At 40.7% G+C, this 23,976-nt stretch overlaps 1 protein-coding gene across 2 annotated transcripts in view; it reads left to right on the forward strand.

Annotated features, from left to right (window-relative positions):
* AFG1L (AFG1 like ATPase) overlaps positions 1–23,267 on the forward strand; it is a 142,028-nt gene extending 118,761 nt beyond the window's left edge. The window contains exons 11-13 of one of the 2 annotated variants that reach the window (XR_005224661.2): positions 16,948–17,088; positions 19,944–20,019; positions 21,149–21,285. Coding sequence is in view for 1 of the 2 variants with exons in the window: in XM_037894589.2 (XP_037750517.1) it covers positions 16,948–17,088; positions 19,906–20,019; positions 21,149–21,277 (384 nt within the window). In the remaining variant the exon portion in view is untranslated. Of the gene's footprint in view, positions 1–16,947; positions 17,089–19,905; positions 20,020–21,148 lie in introns of both variants that reach the window. The other variant, XM_037894589.2, reaches the window with a different exon arrangement.
* The last annotated feature ends 709 nt before the right edge of the window (positions 23,268–23,976 follow it).

Here is a 23,976-nt window from a genome sequence, read left to right on the forward strand (position 1 = left end):
CAAACATCTATTCTTTGCTTCAACATCCTCTTCTGTTCCAAATAAACAAAGACTTAATTAATTAGAGGTACCTGAGAGAGGTGATGAGCATAGGCCTGAGATGCAACTCCTGAGTTCTAATGGTGACATTGACGCCCCTTCCACTCTCTGTGCCCTTGGATAGGTCACTTAATCTCTCTCTCTCTCTCTGTCACTACACCTCTATGTGAAGAATAAACTTAGCTACATGACAAGAGTGTTGCAAAGTTTAGTTATGTCAGGTGCTATATACCACACAAAGTGCTATATTATACAGAAAATGTTTGCAAAGTGAGGTAGACCACATAGCTAGTATGTTAAGAAAAAGGTTGCAATTAAACTGGAGCCTAAGGAACAGGATCCTGTCAATTAAATAGCACCTATAATTATCACTAATTACCAGATTTTAGAAGACTTTCAGATGGATTAGACCAGATGCGTTGAAATTAACAAAATGTTTAATAAACAACATCTCTCCTTCCTTACACGTTTGGTCAGTCAAAGAGCTATGATAATGTAAATATATAGAGAGGTCAAATAAACATTTCTCCCTCGTTTATTTTAAAAGCACAGATACTAATTAGATGTAAAATTTTCAAATTTGCCAACTGGAAATTATAAAATTGTAAATAAAATATCTCATGAGACTGAAGCCACATGAAGTTTTTCATGACTCTATGGAAAGTCTCTTTTCCTCTGCTTCTTCTTCCATTCTGTTTTATTTACATTTCACCTCGTTTTAAAATTGATAACTTTGACAACTGTGACTCTTCAGGCTTAGTCTAGTATAAATTAAATAGATAGAAGTATCCATTCTAGATAAAGGAAAGTTCTCCTTATTCTTAAGGACTAGAACATAGTCTAGCTGCTCTCAATATTGCCTGATGCACCTTTCAAAGATGCTGTCACCTATGCATAGCAAATACTGCCCTCTGCTGGCACTATTCGCTTACATAAAAGTATCCAAAGCACATCTTAGCCTTGGTCTACACTATAGTTAGGTCGACGTAATGCAATTTATGTCGACCTAACACCTTGTCTACCCTACAAAGTTTTGTCGACAGAAGGCAGCTTTTGTCGACAAAACAGTGAATGCATACACACTGCGATGCAACTTTTGGCGGCAAAAATGCCCTCTTTTGGCAACAAAATAAAACCACCCCAACGAGAGACATAAGGCTTTTTGCACAAAATTTTTGTCAACAAAGTGCCAGTGTTGACACCACGCTTGATTTTATCACTTTAATTGGCCTCCAGGAGGTGTCCCACAATGCCCATCCTGACTGTTCTGGTCAGCAGTTTGAACTCCACTGCCCTGCAGTCAGGTAAACAACCATCTGCCCCTCCTGCTTAGAAGCCTTGGGAATTTTTGAAATTCCATTTCCTTTTGGCTCAGCATGGAGAGGTCTCATCATACCTTTCCAGGTGACCATGGCAGATTATCACAGCAAACGCTCTCCAGCTTGGACGATTGCAGAACTGCTGGATCTGATCAGTATATGGGGAGAGGAGGCTGTGCAGTCCCAGCTGCACTTGAGCAGTAGGAATTTTGATACCTTCTGTGAAAAGATCTATGATTGGGACACGCTGCAGTGCAGAGCAAAGATAAAGGAGCTGAGGCAGGTGTACCATAAGGCGAGGGAGGCAAACCATCGCTCCAGTGCTGCACCTAAGACCTGCCGGTTCTATAAGGAACTGGACGCTATCCTTGGTGGCGACCTCACTTCCACTGCCAAGAGCCCGGTGGATACTTCGGCAGGCCTGGAGGTGGCGTAAAGAGCACCTAACCCTGAGGACGAAGTCATTGATGAAGAGGTGGAGTTAGATGACCAAGTGGAGCTCCTGGCAGGGTCGCCCGGTGGGGCAGGTAGCCAGCCAGGAACTGTTCACCACTCTGGAGTGTCTACCAGTCTCAGCAGTTGCTCTTCAGCGAGCAAGAAGCAGGAGAGGAGACGCCTGGTACGTGGCTGTGGTTTGTGTAGTGTGGAGGTGGGTTCAGGGTATAGAAATATACAAGGCTGGCTGTGTTTCTGTGTGCTGGACATTCCCCTGTACAACTAATCAGTACAGCGGAACAGGGTGTTGATGCATACTGAGATCTCTAGGAAAGTTTCCTGGACGTACTCAGCAATCTTCTGCCAAAGGTTCCTTGGCAGAGCTGCTTTGTTCCTTCCCCCATTGTAGGAAACTTTTCCACGCCATTCAGCAGTCACTTGGGCAGGGACCAAAGCAGCACACAGGTGAGCAGCATAGGGACCAGGGCAGAAGCCACAAGTATGTAGTAGATGTGCCCTTGCTTCCCTGCTTACCCTTAGCAGTGAGATGTCTGCTATAATGACCCCCACTTGTGGAAAAGTGTGGGAGAATTTTTTCCCTAGTCAGCTGCACCGCAACCCTTGCAGAGTGCCCTTTACCCCATGTAGAGTGACCTGCACCCCCAGCCAACACTCACCACGCTTTGGATGTTCACCGAGATGTGTGCTTGCCAAGGGTCAGTGAGAAAGTGATTGTTATGTTACAAAAGGTGTATTTTACTGAAATGTTTCAGTGCTGTGCATGAACATAACAATCATGTTTCTGTGCACTGTTCCCTCTGCCTCAGCAGATGTAGCCTTCAGGAACACCCCACACATACCAGCCCCAAGTGTCTCTGCCAGATGAGAAAGCGCCCAAGAAGGAGCAAAGACGACATGTTCCAGGAGGTACTGCATTGCTCCAATGCAGAGAAAAGGGAACACAAGGAGTGGAGGGAAGCTGAAAGGCAGGACAGAAAAGAAAATCAGGAGTTTAAGGATGCTACTGAGAGGATGATTAAAGTCGTGGAGGAGCAAACGCAGATGCTGAAGTCCTTAATAAAGCTGCAGACTGAGCAGATGTGTGCCTGCCCTCCCCTGCAGCATATTCAGAACTCTTTTCTATACCCTGTCCCAAACTCTGACCTACAGTCCTTTCCGCTTTCTGGGACTTCTCGGTTTCCCCTTCACTCCACGCCCTGGACAACTTTCAAAAGGATAGCTGGACCTACAGATAGCTCTGAAAGTCTGCCCTTCCCTGATTCCGCCTTTCCCACCAAGCATCTGTGTGTGTGTGTGTCTCTCTCTTGTTTCTTGTGCAACAAGAGCAAAGATTTTGAATGGTAACTCATCTTTATTTGTTTCCTACAAATTGAGATAGCAGGCACTCCCAATACCTACACAGGCAGTTTCATCATTTGCTTACTGGAATGTAAGGCCCCAAATGTCACCATTATTTCCAAGGAAAACTACATGTAATGTAACATTGCAGCACCAATCACAGAGATATACATTACTGGTTCTCAATTTCAAAGTGTTGCCTCAAAGCCTCCCTGATTCGAATTGCCCCCCTCTGGGCCCCTCTGATAGTCTTGGTATCTGGCTGCTCAAAATCGTCAGCCAAGCGGTCTGCCTCAACACTCCACCCCTGAGCAAATCTTTCACCCTTAGTTTCACAAAGATTATGCAATGTACAACATGCGGCCAGGACCAAGGGAATATTATCCTCATTGAGGTCTAGCCTGGCATGAAGGCATTGCCAGAGCACCTTCAATCTGCCAAAGGCACATTCTACTGTCATCCGGCACGTAGTCAGTCTGTTGTTGACCTCTCCTCACTGCTGTCCAGGTTTCCCATATAAGGTTTCATGAGCCACAGCTGTAAGGCATGCGCAGGATCTATATGGGCATTTCAACATCCCCCACTGTAATCTTCAGTTCTGGAAAGAAAGTCCCCACTTGTAGCTCTCTATACAGGCCAGTGTTCCTGAAGATGATCCACAAGCCCCTACAACACCATGGAGAAGTATACCTTCCTACTGATGTACTCCGTCGCAAGGAGGTCTGATGTCAAAATTGGAATATGTGTGCCATCTATCACCCCTCCACAGTTAGGAAAACCCATTTTTGCAAAGCTGTCCACTATTTCACGCACATTTCCCAGAGTCACGGTCCTTCATAGCAGGATGCAATTAATTGCCCTGCATGCTTGCATTAACACAGCCCCAACGATTGACTTCCTGACTCCAAATTGATTCGCGACCAACCGGTAGCAGCTGGAGTCACCAGCTTCCACACAGTGATCGCCACACGTTTCTCTACTGATAGGGCAGCTCTCAATCTGGTGTCCTTGCACTGCAGTGCTAGGGCAAGCTCCGCACACAGTTCCAGAAAGGTGGATTTCTGCATCCAAAAGTTCTGTAGCCACTGCTCATCATCCCAAACCTGTCTGACGATATGATCCCACCATTCAGTACTTGTTTTCCGAGCCCAGAAGCGATGGTCCACCGTCTGCAGCTGTTCTGTGAATGCCAAAAAGCAATCTAAAGTTGCTCCTGTCCATATCACACAGCATGTCAGGCAACAGGAAGTCGTCTTCAGTTAGGAACTTCGCAATTAACTGCACTGCCACCCACAATGTCTTCATGACAGTTATAAGAGCATAGGAGAGCAGTTGCGAGATCCATCCCTTCTCACAAAGATGCTGGGATGCACAACAAACAAGAGCCATTGAAATATGGTGTGAAAGAAAGCTGGAAGCCCATGGAATGCTTGGACAGAAAGCAATGCATGATGGGTCACTGAGCCCAGTGCCAAGCCCTATGCCTCTCGTGGAGGTGATGTCGGTGTAGTTAGAGCACTGCGTTACTTACAACCGCTGTTGGCTGTCTCTTTTGTCTATTTCATGCCTCCTCACTGGAGCCATGAAATAGACAAGAAAGTCCTCCCCGCTCTCAGCTGGGCTGCTGCCCGTTGCCCAGGCTCCCCACTCTGAGCCGGCCTGCCCCCGTGCTTCCGATTCCCCACTCCCAGCTGGGCTGCTGCCCAAGCTCCTCACTCGGAGCCAGGCTGCTCCTGGGGTCCCAGCTCACTGCTCTACGCCAGGAGCCCAGGTGCTGACTGGCGTCCCCACTCCCCACTGGGAGCCTGGCTACACCAAAGCTCCCAGCTCCCCGCTGGGAGCTCAGCTGCACCAACGCTCCCAGCTCCCTGCTGGGAGCCCAGGTGACTGCCCCACTCCCGTAGGGAAGTCGGGAGGCAAGATTCTGAGTCGCTGCCCCACTCTTGATGGGGAGCACGGAGTTGAGAGACCCTGGGGCTGCCATGCCCCCAGTGGGGAGCAGGGAACTGAGAGCATGGGAGGGGGCAGGCGGGCTCCCAGCGGGGAGCAGGGAACGGAGAGCAGGGGCAGGGGGTGAAGCCGCTGGTGGGGAGCAGGGAGCCAGGAGCCCATGGGGCAGCGGGGCTCCTGGCAGGGAGCTGTGAGTGGAACTGAGAGAGTCTGGGCTCTCAGCTCCCCACACTGCTCCTCTTAGGTCGATGGAAGTGCTCCTGGTCAGGACGCACAACACTGACCAAAGGAGGGCAGTGTGGACATGTAATTACTGCCATGGTTGTAAGTCAACCTAATATAGTTTGACTTAAGTTTTTAATGTAGACATGCCCTTACTCTATTTTTACATTGATAATCTAACTTTGTTCTGATGTGCTATATATACTGCATTTTCATTATTATCCTAAGTAGTTAAATAGCTCCTTCCATCCAAGAATCTCAAATATTAATTAGCTTGTCCTATCAACATCAGAGCAAAGTATTTTTATAATACCCATTTTGTTGATGGGCAAACTGAAGAACAAAGATTAAGTGATTTGACCAACATAAGTCATACTGGCGGCGAACCACGGATTCCTACCAGTCCTGGCCTCTCACGACTAGATCACATACTATTCTACAGCAAAGTAAAAAAAAAAAAAAAAAAATACAGCAATCCATATCTTTTAAAGTGTTCCCACTATGTTTTTAGTTTGAAAGTTGTTTTGCCTCCTTGTAACCTGCAAACTGTAATTTACATTATATTATTATTTGTAGTGCAGCAGTTCTCAAAGGCTCCAATCAGGATTGGGGCCCCACTGTGCTGGGGATGTGCATATTTATAGGAAGACCCTGTCCCTGGCTTGAATAGATTAACTTTAATATGAAAGCAGATGCGGCAAGCAAGTGTTTAAAATAGAGAGAGAGAGAGAGAGGTAGGGACTTAGTACTAAGTTAAGAAGCTCACTGGTGGAATTTTCAAAAGCACGTAAGTGACTTAAGAGAACAAGTGGGCCAGCTTACCTATATTATACTCATTGCTTTGTTATTCTGCAAGGAACCTACAGGCTTTTATCCTGTAAGATTTGGCTTTAATAGATAGTGTGAGGCTTGAGGCCTATAACCTTTGGCATAGATAAATTTAAGTAACTCATAAGTTATAGGGAACTGAAAGTAGCATGCAAGAAGGGGAATTTTGTCCAGAATACCGACATCAACCACCCACAGAACATAGCTGATGCCAGCACCTGGAAGGTTCTGGACAGAATGGCGCCATGGCAACAAATTGACGTGTAACATCGTACATATACTAACCTATAGAAAACTGACACCTTAAGGTAGGAAATACAAATAAGGACCTTTATTGAATATGCATTGGACATGGTAACATCAGCATAACCTATAATAAAAGTAACCTCCCAGGGGCAGCAAGTAGAGAGATGTAGACCTTGGGAGGGGCCAGAATGATGGCCACTGGGGAAGATGAGGACGGTGACCGTGATGAGAGAGATAATGGTTAACATTCCAGGGTGTAAGTATGGCCATCTAAATGTACTTTCTGTATTATCTCTATCTGCCTTGTTGAGTTTGTGTGTGTGTATAACTTTGCTAAATTATTAATAAATCATTTATTTGTGTGTGTATGTGTGTGTATATATATATATATATGAATTCCTATAGTGTGAACGTTGCACCTGTGCACATTTGGGTTCCCAAATTATATGATAATTTTACAATAATCTAACTGGGCCTGATCTTGGGGCAAGAACCTGTTAATCCTCAAGTTACAATTGTATATATTCAACTTTGGGTCAGGTGATTATAGGTCACCTTAAAGATGGCATCTACAAGGAACATGTCAATGTGCGTACCTTGGTAGTCTATCACACTCTAACCCAAAAATGGAAAGTTCCACAGATGGCCTATTGCTCTAAAAAGGGGCCTCAGTATATCTGCAGATGTAATGTATTTGAGGCAAACACTATCTTCTGTCGACTGCAGGGAGAGCTCCAGAATCAATCATCGTTAGGGTGTATGGTCCAGCTAACCAGATGGAAGACTCCTACAGAGAGGGTGACCAATGCTGGAAATAGCCAATTTTGCATAGTAACCAACCAGGAAAGGTTCCTTTTTGGTTCCTTGGAGTGTCAGGTCACAGATCCAAACTTCTGTTTTACTCCTAAGCAGTTTACCTCAATTGGAAATTAAGTGATTTCCCCTATTCCTGTCTTTGAAAACACAACCGTTGTTCAATCTGATCCCTTCTATCAGGATTTGACTATCCTATATACCCCAACATTTTTAGTACATGTTCCCCCTCTGGGACTACAATTAAAACAGTTGGTTTCCTTTTCTCACCCAACATATACAGTGGTTTTGCAATATTGTCAAATCCACAAATAAACCATAAGAGCAGAGCTCTAGAAACTCTGCACTTGTGTGAGTGTCTGGCTTTTGACACTGGAAATTCCCTACTCACTCATTCTGTACCCAGAAACAACTCACATTTCTTTGGGTTCAGTTTCAAATTGGCCACCTTCAGCTTATCACAGACGATTTGTGAATGTTTTAGTGCACACCTGGATATCATCTAAGTATAGCAGACAGGCTGAGAGGGGATGCCATGTAATACCCTCTCCATTAGCCTCTCAAATATACTTGATGCAGTGCACAAGCCAAAAGCCATCACTATAAACTCCCATAAATCTTGACCTGCTATGAAAAGCAGTTTTTTCCTTAGTTTTTGGATTCAATTTCACTTGCCAATACTCACTTTGAAGATCCGTTATGGAAAACCAAATTGAACCTGCTAGGATATCATCTATTTGTGCTAATGGATAAGAATCTTTTAAAGTTACTTCATTTCATTTTCACAAAATCTGGTGCTGCTATCCTTTTTCTTAACCAACACAAGGGCCCAAGGACTGGTTGCAGGTTGATTATTTATGCCTTCCCCATACATTTCCGCAATGGCCTATAATGCCTTGTCCCTCTTTGCTACTGTTAAACAGGGAGGGGGTGCTTTAATGGGTTGGCTTCCCCCCAGTACCAACCATGTGCTGGACCAGTACAGAACAACCTATTTCTTTGCTGGATTCAGAGAACAGCTGAATCCTAACCAGAAAGTCATTTAGACACCCTGTTGTTCCTCATTTAAGTGTATAACACTGCCCTGGAACAGGTCCGATAGAAACTCTGAGAGCTCACCTTCACCCTTTTCTCCCTTGTACTTTTACTTTGTACCAGCATTTACCAGATCTACCGGTTCACACTTTGCAACCGTGGTTCCCTTTTTCACTGTTTGCTGCTTCACTTGTCAAATGATAAGTAAACAAACAGGGATCAATTCTTGTTTCAGATCCACAAGCACTTAAGCATCTCAGATTCCGCCTAGAGACTCTTCTCCGCTTCCTGCTCCCCAAGTCTCAAAAAGGTTTCAGCCACTCCTCATGTTTTCCCTTGCTAGAAAGCTACCACAGCATGTAGCTATTATAATGGTTTCTGCTCCTTGGAGCCCGACAACTCTTTCACTGCAAACCAATTGCATATAAACCATGTGTATAACCTGGGCCATATCTTTAAAGGGAATTTCTACAGACTGAATTTATAAGACCCCTTTCCTGGCATTGATTACACAGTTATTAGCCACAATGAACTCCAAACAAATTATCATCCACTATTTCAGCTACCCACACTTCTTGCTTGAATTCCAGAGATCCAACCTTCACACAGTCTCCTGAGAGAGGTTGGGGTCCTATTGAAAAAACAGTATGTGATCATGTAATTAAAGACCTTATCATAATGCATATGCACAAGGAAGCTAAATTAAGGTTGTACAGGCAACCTTAATTCTGGCATTTCCTAGCTTTTGAGAGCTTAACTTTGCAACCTTAATAATGTTATTTGAACCCAGGTTTTTTGTGTGTAATTAACATAGGAACCACCATACCAGATCAGATCATTGGTCTGTCTAGTTCAGTATATTGTCTCCGGAAGTAGTCAATATCAGAGGCTTCAGTGGAAGGTGCAAGAAACCCCACAGTGGACCTTTTAAAGAACAGTCAGACCATATAGCTCATGTCAGTAGGTCAGTACGAAAATTTCTTAGAGTAAATCTTCAGAATGTAACCATAGGTAAAATGTAATCACTGTCTTTTACCTTTAAATTCACAAAGCTGTCCAGTACACTTACATTGTCAACCATGCCTTGAGTTTTACATTTTTTATACCATACTCCTCACCATGGTATCAGAGTGTTTTAGCTATCTGTGTTCTTCATCTTCAACCTCAGACATGTAACTGAATCACAGGTCATGCCCCAAGTTCTATTATTTCTCTCTTGAATCATAATCGTAAGGGTATTGTCTTGATTCTGTGCATCATCAGCCAAACTGCTTACAGAAGAATGATTTCCCTGGAATCTGTAGAAAGGGCTTCATATATTTATATTGTTCAGTATGTAAATTCACAAGCTTCTAGGTTTTGAACAGTTTTTGACTTTTAGTAAATGTATGTATTCTAAATTGTATTGTTGTGTACATGATTTTCAGCACTCAGTATTCTTAATTATCAATCACTAGTCTTACGTATTTCATTAAGTCTGGACCTATAATCTAGTTCAGCATCAATCAATATAATATTTTCCCTTCGTTTAGAAAAGGACATTTCATCCTAACTTATGTAAGGCATCTTTTATCTACGAAAAACTAGTTTCTATAGGACATACTGTGTTGTCATTGCTGAGCAGGATGTTTTATACTCTTGTTAAATGAAGAGCTAGCTATCCATGTATCGCTACCAGGAATATATAATGGAAATAGAAGAGTAACTCTGAGAACAGTACAGTCTACAGAGAACACTAAATAATAAACCTCCTACTTGAACAGACATGATGATAGCAGAACATGCATTAACTAGACAGAGAAACAAAAAAGTACAAAGTTGACAGCGCAGTCAGGCAAACTGAAGTGGACTAGCCTCTTGGTCAGGAGGTAGCCCATGTTAGTGCTAATGCATTTTGCATTAGTGTGTTGTTGATAAAATCTTGAGGCCTGGCATCAGAGTTAATTACAAAAATCTACAATGATTTTACCTCACCTGCATGTTTTACACAGGAGCAATGAGATCAACAGCAAATCAGATCCTTATCTGTGAAAGTTTATTACAGAAAGTCTGCTCAGCATATGAGATGGCTGACTGCTAATTTAAAATGACAAATGTGTCCTGCAGACTCCTGATTGTTTTAAAGTTCTTTGAGTCTTGATCAGAATTTTACAAAAACAAAAGATATTCAGACAATACCAAAGAATGCACACCCAATCAAAAAGTAGATTTTAATAGTTCCCATTTGGAAAATTATTCAGCTAACCAGATACATCCAAGAGTGTTGAACTTTTTAATTGCTCAGGTAGGGGGATGAGAATATCATCATTACCTTGTGACGGACTGGTATGAGGTAATCCTAACTGAAATTTAAAAGATGGAGTAATATACTCAGAGATGTTACTAACTAAAGTGCCATTCAGTACTCAATAAATCAGCCAACTTCTGGTATTCCTGGGACAGAATATGTGAATTCAGAATACTAATTATGGCTTGAAAAATCCATTATATTAAGGCTTATGAAATGAAATAAAATAAAATACAGCCTGTCAGAATTGTAAAGTTTAGAAAACCGCCATTTCTCTATCAGTTGCCACCAATCTTGCAGACATAGATTAATGGTAGTCAGAACCTAATCTGTGTTGAGTGATCAGGAGCCTTTCAGAATGTGCAAAACTTCAAAGGAGATGTATTGCAGAGGGCTCGGTATTATCCCAGCAGGATCTCAGGTTTAACCAGACTTTTTAAGTTGAATATATTTTTGCTTTATAAAAATAATACCCAGCTCTTTTATAAAACTTTTCATCCATAGATCTCAAATTTTGAAAGGCGTTTAGGTGCCTAACAATAAAGGTAGGCACTAGTGGAATTTGAATATGCACTTTTAGAAATCCCACTAGCCACCTACCTGCATCTTTAGGCACCTAAATACCTTTCAAAATCTGGCCCAAAGTGCATTACAAAGTTAACAGGTGGGAACCTAAGGCACAGAGAGGGGAAGTGATTTGCCCCAGGTCATGTAGCAGGCCAATAGCAGAGCCAGAAATAGAACTCAGGTCTCCTTCTATGAGGCAACACTGCCTCCTTAGTAGCAAGTAGTACTTGGGTTTCTGTAATATTTACTAAGTTTATACTTGTACATGCTATCATATTTTGAAAGAAGAAAAGAAGTTGTTTTTGCCAGACCTAGTTTTTCCATCATGAATCATGACAGAAGGAAGCGTAACTGTCTGTGATGATGCTTGAGCTCCATTGCCAATGATACGCTGGCCACATCCAGATTTATATTTCTTCAGCAGGTGTGTCACACAGTATCACAGTGCCTGCCAGAGAGCGGCAGCTGGATAAGGACCAGCTGGCAATATGGGAGGGGGGAAAGCTTTTGAGGTGCTCTGAAGGGCTGGAACCATGTTTTCTTGTGTTTGTGCAATGACTAACACAATGGGTCCCTAATCCTGACTGGAGCCTCTGAATATTACTGCAGTTAAAAAAGCCAGAACCTCCAGTACAATGCAACTGCTTTTTGCTGCAGTGCAGGTGTAATCTGGCCATAAAGCTTGATTAACTGGCCCAGAGATCCTTCAGTGGGATAGCACCAGTGTAGGAGTGCTAATGCCATGCACTCTTCATGCTGCCCATGTAGCAGGGACATGAGAATGGGGAAGGGGGTATCATCCGGATGCCCTGTCACATTAACCCTCAGCTGCATTTTTGGTCTCTTCTGATATTACCTAATGTAAATTCAAACTGCTTAAACACAGCAGAGAGGGAGCTGTCTACCCAGAGCAGCAGTACATTGGGGAGTGCAAAGATAAGCTTTAAAGTACCATAAAAGCATTTATAAATTGGGTAATTTTTCTTATGCCTAGTTTACAGATGGGGAAAGTAAGGCTCAAAGTCATTAAGTGATTCATCCAAGATAACAAAACAAGTCACTGTTAGAACTAAGATTAAAATCCATTGTGCTTGTTCGCTAGGCCCAGGCCCTTCTACACGAACTTGGAAAAGAAAAAGTCATAGAGTTCTTACGTGCAGAGAACTATTGCTCTTAGAAAGCCCGCCTAGGTCTGTCTTTCATATGACACTAGTGTGATTAGTTTTTCCTGTTGCCAAGAGATATTACTGTCTACATCTCAGTTACAGGTAGGCAGGTGTGCAGCTTGGCAGTGATGTCAAAGATCATTCCAGTCAGAATAGAACAGATATGGTCGCCAGGTCTCTCTGTTCAGATTTGCATAGCAGTTCCCATGGTGCTATCTGCACATATTTACCAAGCATTATTGCGTAGATTTGGCTTCTAAACAAGAATATGGGTTTGGCTTATCAATAGTATAGAACCTATTTCCAAGCTTGAGGAGTGCTCAAACTCATCTAGCCGTAGCTTTATTTGGTTTGGGATATCTCTTTGTTTAAATTGCCCACCTTTTGCATTGCTGAAGTACCTCAAGATCTTCTTTTACACTTGTTAGGAGGTATATTTTAGCTCTCTATAAATTGAGTGTGTATATATTAGATCTTGATATACATAAAAATTAACCATAGTTTATAAAAAACCTTGTTGCTCTTTACAGATTTGAAACACATTAGCTTTATTTTTGTCTGTTCTACAACTATTTCAGTTTCTATTAAAGTATAATTTGCATTATCGCACTTTTTAGTCTCCATGAGTGGGAGTCCACTGGGTTAATTAATTGTAATTTTTATTGTCAGAAGATATAATCTAAGTGGATGGTGGCAGGATGGATGAAAATTTATGATTTATAAAAAAAAATTTACATTAAAAAAATCTGATTTAAAATACATTTTTTCTTTTTAAAAAAACCTATTTAAAATTAATTGTGAGATTATGACAACCTATGTTAAAGCACAAACTTAGTATAATCCATTACAATAAGTTACATTAAAAATATACTAGCAGAACATTTTCTGCCAAATTGCTAAAGCAAGTCAAACATGGTGGAAGTCGCTCACTAAGCACCTGGAAGCAAAATTTGTTGATGTGCTAAACTAACTTTTGAAAGCAGTAGCAGGTTCAGAGAGAATATTTTCTTAATTTCAGTTAATTCAACGAGTTAAATTCCATTACTAGTTCATTCAAAGTTAAGAAACCAACTGGGTGTTGAAAAGCAGGAAAGCTTGTTTTCCTCTTCTAATATATGAATAAAAATGAGGTGTGTAAGGATGAGATCTACCAGTTCTAAAATCTTGAAGGACATGGTGACCAGAAACAATTAGTTCAATTCACTAACCACTTCCTTTATTTAATAAATCATAGAATCATAGGACTGGAAGGAACCTCGAGAGGTCATCTAGTCCAGTCTCCTGCACTCAAGGCAGGACTAAGTATTATCTAGACCAGTGCTACTCAAAGTGGTGGTCTGCAGACTGGTGCCGGTCCGCGAGCCATCGGCTGCCAGTCTGCGCACACATTGGAAAAAAAAATTGCTGGTCCCCACATCAGATAGCTTGAGAAGCACGGATCTAGACCATCCCTGACAGGTGTTTGTCCAACCTGCTCTTAAAAGTCCCCAACCTCCCTGGGCAATTTATTCCAGTGCTTAACCACTCTGACTGGAAGTTTTTCCTAATGTCCAACCTAAAATCAGTTAATTTTTAAATGCAAAACATGTTTTGCTAAACTTACATAAAAAAGTATCCATCATGTTTAAAGTAGTTTTATTTAACAAGTAAAAAGCAATTTTAAATGCTGCTTTGTGCAGTTTTAATTGAATTCCAATTTCCATCCAAATGCAAGATGACACAAATCACAAGTAAAAAATGATCATCTATTAAAAAAGTCATTCACTATCTTCTAACATAATTTTTAAAAAATCAAAATCTGAATAATTGTATGTTAAGCTATATAATTTCTTAAATTATTAAATTTCTTAAAGTGTATGGATATAGTGTGTCCTCCTGGTTAACAAAAAGATATACCAATTTTTACCGAACAGTGAGAATCAACTTTTCTTTAGGAAAATAAGAAATACAAATGCAAAACAAGATTAAAATAGATTATTTAAAACAAGGGTGTCTGCTTGCTCATTTAAATCACTTTGATTTCAATCAATCCACCGTGGTGGATGGGTGTTTGGTTTGGAGTTCTGTAATATTTTGTACTTTTTTCTTTTCTTTTATTAATTAGCTTTTAGTTTGGGAGATTTGCCTCCATCCTTGAAAGGACTGTCCCTAAAATGAGTCAGGGCAGCCCAAGTCACTACTTGAGAAGTAGAGTGCAAAACTACCCTGTATGGGTTACTAATGCCTTAGAACTTGGAGCTGCAGTAAAAGAATGCTTAGTCTGGTCATGTGCTAGAATGGACCTGAGTGGTTATTCACTTATGTGTTTCTTCGGAATTATAGATATGTGCTTATTCTTCTTCTCAAATACCATCAGGACACTTCCCAGTGTCCCTTACATGCATTCTGGAATGCAGAAGTATTTAGTTCTTCTCTGTGTATTCCAGGAGACCTGGAATAGGAGTTATCACTAGCTGAATCATTTGGTTATGGCCAACTCACTAATCCTTGGATGCATCATGGTACACACTGTACATCATTTGCTCTGGTATACAATATGACTACTGTCCAGTTTGCTGGTATTTCAGTCAGATTAATCTGGTGTTAAATTGGATTGTTTCAGCTTGATATCTTCTGCAGAATTTCCATCCACAAATTCTTCCACAACTTCCTTAAACTTTTCCTGCTTATCTGATCCAGATGATGCAGCTGTTCTTGGTCCACATTCCAGCTGTGAGACACATCACTCATGGAATGGGGAGGTGAAATGAAGTGAAAAATAAACTCTGTGCTTAATTGTTGAGTGACTACCCAATATATAACACCCTAAAGACAGCTAAAATACTTATATACTTTAATATTACTTTTTCATGATGTAGGTAATTGCTGTAGTTGCCATAGGAATGTTGCATGGTTATGAATGGGAGGGGAAGGGATCCATGGGAACCCTTGAGATATTAGAGAAGTTTTAGGAGCATCCATGCCTTCCTCTGCTGAAGGAGCTGGAAACTGGTTGCCTCAGTTTCGCTATTTCTTGAGAAGATTTTTCTGGAATGTCTTTCAGAACTTCACTCTCCCTTGTTTGTGTATCTTATATAGACAACCTCTTCTCTACAAGATCTTAATTCTTGTGGCTCTCTTCCATTTGACTGATGCTTTGGAGGGAGAGAGACTTGAAACCAAGGTCCTGGTCACTTCTAGTAATTAAAGATCTCCTACAATTTCTTTTAAGAGGAGAGGTGTGAGCCCTGAGGTCCAGGTGAAATTCCAGTTGGGTAATTGCATTTGACCTACAAAAAACTTCCCCTGGTACTCTCAGTTGGATAACGTTTTTTTACTTCCTGTTCTAAGCTGTTGTTTAAAGGTGTTGCTATGCACTGTCACCATATTTAATTGTAGAAGTAGATACATTTCATTAATGGATGAAGGGATTTCTGTGTTGATAGAGAAAAATCCTGCATGTTCCATTCAAGGCACTGAACTACCTCTTTATGAGTAAGGCAAATAGGATTTGGCCCATAAGTTGTAAATCAGTGTGTGAGCCTTTTTCTTCTAAGCACAGTTACATATGAATAGCTCAATATAAAATATTCCCTGCAGTAATATAGGGGTTAACTGTATTGGGGACATCATTGACTATTGCAGGAAAAATGTAGACCTGTGAACTTAGGTCTTGAGAGTGACAAGATGGATGAGGTAATTATTGTTTATTGGATCACCTTGTGTGGGTGGAAGGGACAATCTCTCAGAGGAAGAGGAAGAGCTCTGTGAAGCTTGAAAGCTTGTCCCTTCCACCAACAGAAGGTGGTCCAATGAAAGATATTACCTCACTCACCTTGTGTCTCTCATATCCTGGGACCAACATGGCTACAAAAACACTGCAAACAGCTTAGGTCTTGATGTATAAATAGTGCAGAAAATCATTTTAAACAGATTTGCTTGTGTGTTCTTGCATGTGACATTTATCTCAGTGTGTATCTTCTGTTAATGATTTCAGAGCTTTAAATGAACATTTAACCTTTTCATTAAAGCTTTTAATTCAGTATTAATGGTAGATCAAGTTTTGAACTGTATGTAATATCTTGACATCTCTTTTAGATATAGTTTTGCCAGAAATGTTGCTATAACTAAAGGTTTTTGTCCGCTTCCCCTGACTTCCAGAATCTGGAAAGTGAGACAATTGCTCTTAGTTGTGCCAAATACATTTCTAATTAAGATTTAGTATCTAAACTATGGATTTGTGTTTTGAATGCAAATTTTGCTACTGAAAAGCATCAATAATGGATATTTCTAATAGCAGTCCAAATTATTCATAATTTGGGTTGATTTTGTAGCTAGACAATATGTTCAGTCTATTCCTCTGCAGATTTTGGCTTATTGCTGTTATTGTGTTTAAGATTGTCGTAGGGGTCATAATGTGTTGTCAAAAAGCAGATGAGAAGTTTTCAAATGAGCCAAATTCTGAACAATCAAGCACTGTTAGGTTGAGACATCAACAATAGGAATGCGCAATCAGAAATGGAAGACGTTGAAACCGAAGCTTCTCTGAGACAAACGATATAAAGGAGGAAAATAAGAAATATTTTGGAGGAGTTTTCATCCACCATGCTGTAATTGTAGTATTTTGAAATGTAGGGTTAATGTATCATTCTCTCTGTAGTGGGCGTTCCAGTGATCACTTTTTTTTTTTTTTAAATTTCAGCCAGTTGGAGCTAGCGACTATTTGGAAATATCTAAGAATTTTGACACAGTCTTTGTTCGTAACATACCACTATTTACCATAGCAAAAAGGACCCAGGCTCGCCGCTTCATTACTCTTATTGATACATTTTATGATCATAAGGTGAGAACTAAGTGTTTCAGTTACACATGTATTATAATGTTGTTTGGCCATTTTATAAATTAATCCTGTCTTCCATCAGGTAACAAGTAAGACCATCTTATTTTAGATAACATTGTCAGCTATAGTAGAATCTCACATTTAGTTCAGTCACATACATAATTTGCACACACAAAAATGGCAGTTTCTCTGCATTTTTTGGCAAAGACTTGACAACAGAGGTAATATATTACTGAGATGACTACTTCTATAAAATTTGCTATGATCATGTCCAGCCAAGACTCATTGGGTGCCTTTACAATCGTTCAAATACACAATAAATGTTGCAACATCCATTTTAAAAAATCAAGTCAAATAGACTGCTATCACCTCTGTTATCACTTTTAGTGCACAATTGTTTGCTCACCAATCCAGGACAGAGCTCCATGGGGGCTGACCCCAGAGCCCGCACAGAACCCCAATGAAGCCATTGGGGCTCCATGCTGGTGGAAGGGTCTGCTCACAGGCAGCTAAGTGGAGGATCAGGGCCTTATTTTTTCACAAGTTTCAAGTAATTGGCCAGGTGTCTCCCAGGCATTAGAGTGAACTAGCAAGGTCCTGCTATATTTTAATTTCTTCCTTTACCCTTAGTAAGAGTGGCTTGGGTACTGAGAGAGGAAAGAGGTCACTTACCTTTTTCATATTTAAATAGAAAGTAATGACCATGTCCAGAAAATTGTCTATGATCATTTAATAATGTTGAATGTTCTTCTTTGAAGACCTACTCCTATAAGACTCTCACTCTTGAGTTTGTGCTCCTTAGTACAATGTCACAAAACTTCCAGCTTAATTCCAGGATTGAAAATCCTATGCGATGTCTTCAGAGAAGCAGAATTACAGGGAATTAATTTTCCTTTATTTTCATTTTTCAAAAACATAACTTACTTCGGCTTTTTCCATATCTGAAATGTACATATTTTCCCTTATGAAAGGTACCTTCACTTAGGAGTAAAATCTGGCCATTTCTAGACATTTGTAATCTATGAAGTGTTTTTTTTAAAGTGAGAAATTATTGTAAACAATTTGAAAATTTGTGAGCTTAGCGTAATTCGACGATGTTTTAAAACAAACACTGATTTCAATGGGACTTAAGCATGTGCTTAAATTTAGGTAGGTCCTTATTTGTCCTTCCTGAATAGGGATGTTTTACTGAATCAGGAAATAAACAATTAAATGGGTGGTGTCATTCTAGTAACTAAAGAATGTGCCACTGAGTATTCTGGAGCTAAGCTCATGCTAGATGATTTTAATTTGGAAGGGACAATTGGCATGTTAGCACAGCCAGTCGGGACTAATAATGAAGAGAATATTAAAGTGTTAATATATTTGTTAAAATGTGATATTAATTTTAGAAGAAACATTGATTGTAGATTTTAAATCAGGTTGCAGAACTGCTAATGGAACAGTAATGATAAATGCACCACTTAACTTGGATTTACAAAGGTTTCAATCATGGGGAAGCAAAATCAGCACTATTAAAACAATAAAAAAGGCATTTCATATTTAAGCTGATCATTTTAAAAGAGTAATGAAAATATTAAGTTCCATCCTGGGTGTGATTATATATGTACACACTTAAATATGTATGCAATCAGGAAATATCAATTGAGATATCAGTCTTTTACATGATGATCATAAAGGCCGTGATTCACCAAGAAACTTAAGTACCTGCCTAACTTTAAGCATGTGAGTAGTCTTATTGAAGTCAGTTAGGAACCTGCTTAAATACCATGCTGAACTGGGACAAAATACAGTGTCTTAGAAAATATGTATGCATAGGCATGGAGTAACAAAATCAGAGATACTTATTTTTGCAATCTGTTACCTCTTAGTATCATCTCTAAGAAGCACATCAGCTGATCATGAAATATGACCTCCTCCAAAGTACATATGAGCATTAAGCAACATTATCCCTATTTACCCTATAACTAATCCTGTGGAAAAATCATCTAAAAAATCACACTTAAAACTTAATACATACTAATCTATATTTTTTCCATCATTGTGAAACTAAATATTTGTGGAGACCGATCTGCATTGGAAATCTTTTGTCTGGGATCTATCCATATTCTGTACACTGTCCACAATACTATTACAGTATGTTTATATCATAAACCTCATAGGGATACCGGTACTTCACTGTATACAGTATCTCTTCAAATCTGATCTGAAAATAATTATTCCAGCCTTAATAGTATTATTAAAAAGTAGTAATGATAAAACTCAAGCTAAATTTTTAACTCACTTGAATTTTGAGAGTCCAAAACGAAGTGGCCAAACTGAACTTTTAGAAAGACTTCATATTCCTTAAACATTCAGCTGATGGGAATGTCTGTGCAGTTCATTTATCCTCTCAGTGCAACCCTAACTAGTGAGAATCCATAATTTCCTTGTGGTTTTCATATTGCTTTTTTAAAAAGGTAGATTACAGCGGTAAATATTATGTCATATAGCAAATATTCTGAGGTGACACAGTTAGGTGGATCCATTCCTGCTGAATGAATCACTGAGGGGAGAAAGCACTTGCCACCCTGGCATGGGCATAAAAAGTCTTCAAGCTGTTGTTCAGAAAAAGACCTGGTTAATTAAAGTTAATATCATTATTTATTTACTTGCCTCTCACAAGTGACTAAATAATAAATCCACATAGCTGCAGTACTAGTGGGTGGGTGAAACTTAAGGTACTTGGAAAAACAAAGTGAAGTACTTTAAAGCTTTTTCCATACAAGATGTGTGTAGAACACAAGCAATGGTGCCAGTACACATTTCTCCCTATTTCAGATACGTATGATTTGTTCTGCACTGACACCTCTCCAAAGCTTGTTTCCGCTAGAACATCATGACAGTGGCCTGGAGGAAAGCAGAATACTGATGGATGATTTGGGGTTGAGCCAGGTGAGTGATATCAACATCATCTCCTTTTGTTACAAAAGAGCATAATTGTCTTTGGTCTGATATCATGGCACCATTGCAGGAGAAAGAATGAAGTAAACATTTAACAGATGGCTTGCTGCTGTGTAGTAGAATCCATGCACCACAGTTGTTACTTTTCTAATTACATATTTTACTGTATCTGTATGGTCAAGGAAAAGATCAATAGATTTGGATCCATTTTGCATAAATCTATGGATCATTTTATATCTTAATATTCTATGTATTTGCTCAACAATTATGAAAATAGTGACCGACCCAAGCTTCACCCTGATGTAATTTCAGTGAGTTCAGTGGAGTTGCACCAGGCATCAGTTTAGCTCACTATGTTTAACAACTGGAAATGACAAATAAATTGTCAGTTGTATTTCTTTGTAGAGATGCAGAGCTACCTTACAAATCTGTCCACTGGCTACTGGTCTGAGTGGCTCCTAATAAGTTTGTGTTTGTTACGAGGGAATCTACCTAGTTGATTTATTACAATTGCTAATAGCTTTTAAAATAATTTTTAACTAGATCGCTCCATATAGGGCATTTTTCTGCAGTTTTTTTGGATGACTCAAATGAATTAACCCTCTGGCAATGTGCATTACGGTGTACACAAAGCAAGCACTACTGGCCCCCAAAAGTATTGCCTGTCTTCTGATCGCTTAGATTCATCTAAGGTTTGGGATTACTTAACATTTGTTATAATTATTTAATTTTAAGGAAAGAATAAAAGCATATTTTACCAGTGATGGTAATCAGCCATTAAACTGTAACAATTGTATGTTAAAACAATCAAGAAAATGTAGCTCTGTACTGAGTCAGTCAACAAAAAAGTGGAAGTAGGCGCCAACATCATCATTTTCCTGTTAGCCCACATATATTGCTTTGTCATATTTCTACAGAGAATTGAGTGGTTGAAACAGGGATTTCCTTTAACATTACTTTGAGGGGTTTTACATTTTATTTCCCTTTTGGTACCCTATACTGTTCACTGTCTTGTATTATTTAGCTCTCTAAAGAATTCTGAGGTATAGTTTGGATGGGATGCTGATCAAAATAGATCCGTGCCTCACAGTTCTGTGTCGTTTTTTATATATCAATCTAGGATTCAGCTGGAGGACTTTCCATGTTTACAGGAGAGGAGGAAATCTTTGCATTTCAACGAACTATCTCACGACTTACAGAAATGCAGACTGAACAATATTGGAAAGATGGGGACAGAAGCAAGAAATAGTTGTAGCTCAAAGATGAACAAAGCCTCTGAGGACACAAAAAATAGTATATAAAGAAAAAAGATTCTAATAGAATTGGAAGCATTTTTAATATAAATGAATTGATTATTATTGCACTTATCCTCTGGACCATAACTTTTCATCTGCAATGTTGCCATTTCAAATTTAAGAGCTTCGTAAATTGTGGTTTATGTTTTGGTTTAGGTTTCTTTGACACCCCCAGCTTGTGGATCTGTTATTATGCCTTTTATATTTCAGTTTTTTTGTCCGGTACAGCATGACTTCAGTATTCAACATGGTTAACTGGTTAACTTCTTAGTCTGCTGCACAAGTCAACCATATAGGCAGGGGTCACAGTAAATCAGGGATGCACATCTTAGTGGTTTATGCACTATTTTTGTCATATTTATGAGAGCTTGCACAAAAAGAAAGCTCAAAGCCACACAAATCAAATTTACTTGTATTTTTTACTTTGCTCCCTCTAGAGTCAGTCTGTAAGATTCTAGAACTCCTGTGTCCTATCTTTTTATTTTCCTAACTCTGACTTGTAGCCATCTGCTGAACTTCAAATTTCCTCTCTTCTACTGCAAGGATATGCTTCACTCTCTGATAGTTTCCTGAGGTAAATATTGTCTGCTGTCATTCTAATGAGGCTGCTGCTCCATCTTACTGCCTGAAAGCCAAGGGCCTGATCCTGGGGACGGGCTGAGCCCTAGCCGGAGGTGAGGGTGCTTGTCACCTTAGAGGTCCAAGTTAAAAAGGGTGACTAAATAAAAAAAATAAAAAACTATGCAAGGGAGAGAGTAAAATGTAGTAGAAAAGTACTTTTTCAAGACTTTCCATCAAAGCACAAGAAAGAAGAGTCCATCTCTACTGCCAGCTGGGTGTTCCTGCCAGAAGATGGGGGATGGGACTTCATGGGCCCTTAGAACTTTTAGGCTAGAAAGTACCAAGGCCTGGGCTACACTACATTTTCTCCTGTGTTTCCATAAACACCCGTGTACTGGGCAGTGTCGACTTGGGCATGACTTGATCACACTTTATAGTACAATTGAGTCAAGAGACAAGATTACAACTAGAGCCCTGCAAATCCGCGGGTACCCACTTTATATCCGTGGACCATTTCTGCGGATAGCAGTGTAGATGTGGATACAAATTTTGTATCCACCCAGGGCTCTGATGTTAATAGCCGGGCGGGCAGCTGTGAGGAACCGCAGCACAGATCCTCCACCTGCCCTGGGCGGGGAGCCTGGGGGACAGGGACACTGGGCAGTGGGATGCTCAGGCCCCATGCCCAGGGCAGGTGGAGGGTCCGCCACAGCTCCCCACAGCTGCCAGCTCGCTCTCCCTGACCCAGTTCTGGCTGGGGAGGCGGGCGGCTCGGAGCCACAACCCAGCCACGGTAAGAGTCAGGTGGGGGAAGTGGTGGGGAGCCATGGCGGACCCTCTACCTGCCCTGGGCGAGGCGTCCGAGCAGCCCCCAGGCAGCTCCACAGGTCTCCCCTCTCCCCCGGACCAGGCCTGCGTGGAGCCTAGCTGGGGAGCCACGGCAGACCCTCCATCTGCCCCCAGTGCAGGGGGGAGGCCGAAAGCTGGCCGTGTCCCCACCCCCCAGGCTCCCCGCCCGGCTGAGGGCAGTTGCGGGAGGATTGGCGACTCCCCGCGGGCTCCCCACAGCTGCCCACGGCTCTCCCCGACTGGGCTCCGGTGGGCGGGATGCCTCCGAGCCTCAGCCCAGCCCCCAGGGTAGAGCCCTGCAAATCCGCCCGCGGATATCCGCAGACAATTTTTGCGGATAGCAGATCGGATGCAGATACACATTTGTGTATCTGCGCAGGGCTCTAATTCCAACATGGTTACATTTTACAGTGGAGATGAAACCTTAACTGTGGTGTGTAACCATGTCCCCTCTACTTGTAGCATGAACTTGCCTTTCGTTAAAATTGCCTTGGATATTTTTTAAGCCTAGTTTTAATAAAGCTATGTACTGTCCTTTCTGACGAGTACATTATTTCTATTAGAAACCATTTGTAAAAGCATGTTTCAAAACAGTTTCGTTGGATAGGGCAAATGGTTGCAGACAGGGCATAAAAGGATTGTCTTTATAGTATAAAGACACATTTTGTTTGAATTTCCATCTCACCGTTGGTTCTTCTGAGAAGAATCCATGTACCGCGTATGGCTCAGTATTATTGTTTTTCTCTCCCCATCGATTAGCAACCTGATCAAACTGCTGCTATAACAGCCACTACCATGAAACTGTCTAAAAGGAACTAGTCCTTTGGGCTTCATGGCCTTATACTTTTTTAGGTGGTGGAGCCATATACTTGATGTATTACTCCAGCGTGACCTGGTTTTCTTTGGAGCCATATGCTGGGTGTATTAATCCTACAAGGTTTGCCACTCTGATCATCTCTTTGCACTGGAAGACACCCATGTTTGCTACACCTGTACTTCAAATCACTTTCAAAGTCTGTACATATATACTTTTATAAATACAAGATTTTTCATTCACACAAAGGGGTGATAAAAGAGAATTGTAAAGTATTTATGAAAAAAAAACATTCATAGTAAATGAGATGTTTGAATTTGAATGGGAAAAGCAGTAGTATCATCGGAATAACAGTAGAGATGCTATAAACAGGACTGCAAAAGCATTTTTCATTTCATGTTGTTTTTCAGATGCATTTTTGCACTTGGG

The sequence above is a fragment of the Chelonia mydas genome, chromosome 3 (genome assembly GCF_015237465.2).
Source record: "Chelonia mydas isolate rCheMyd1 chromosome 3, rCheMyd1.pri.v2, whole genome shotgun sequence".
NCBI classification, from domain to species: Eukaryota; Metazoa; Chordata; order Testudines; family Cheloniidae; genus Chelonia; species Chelonia mydas.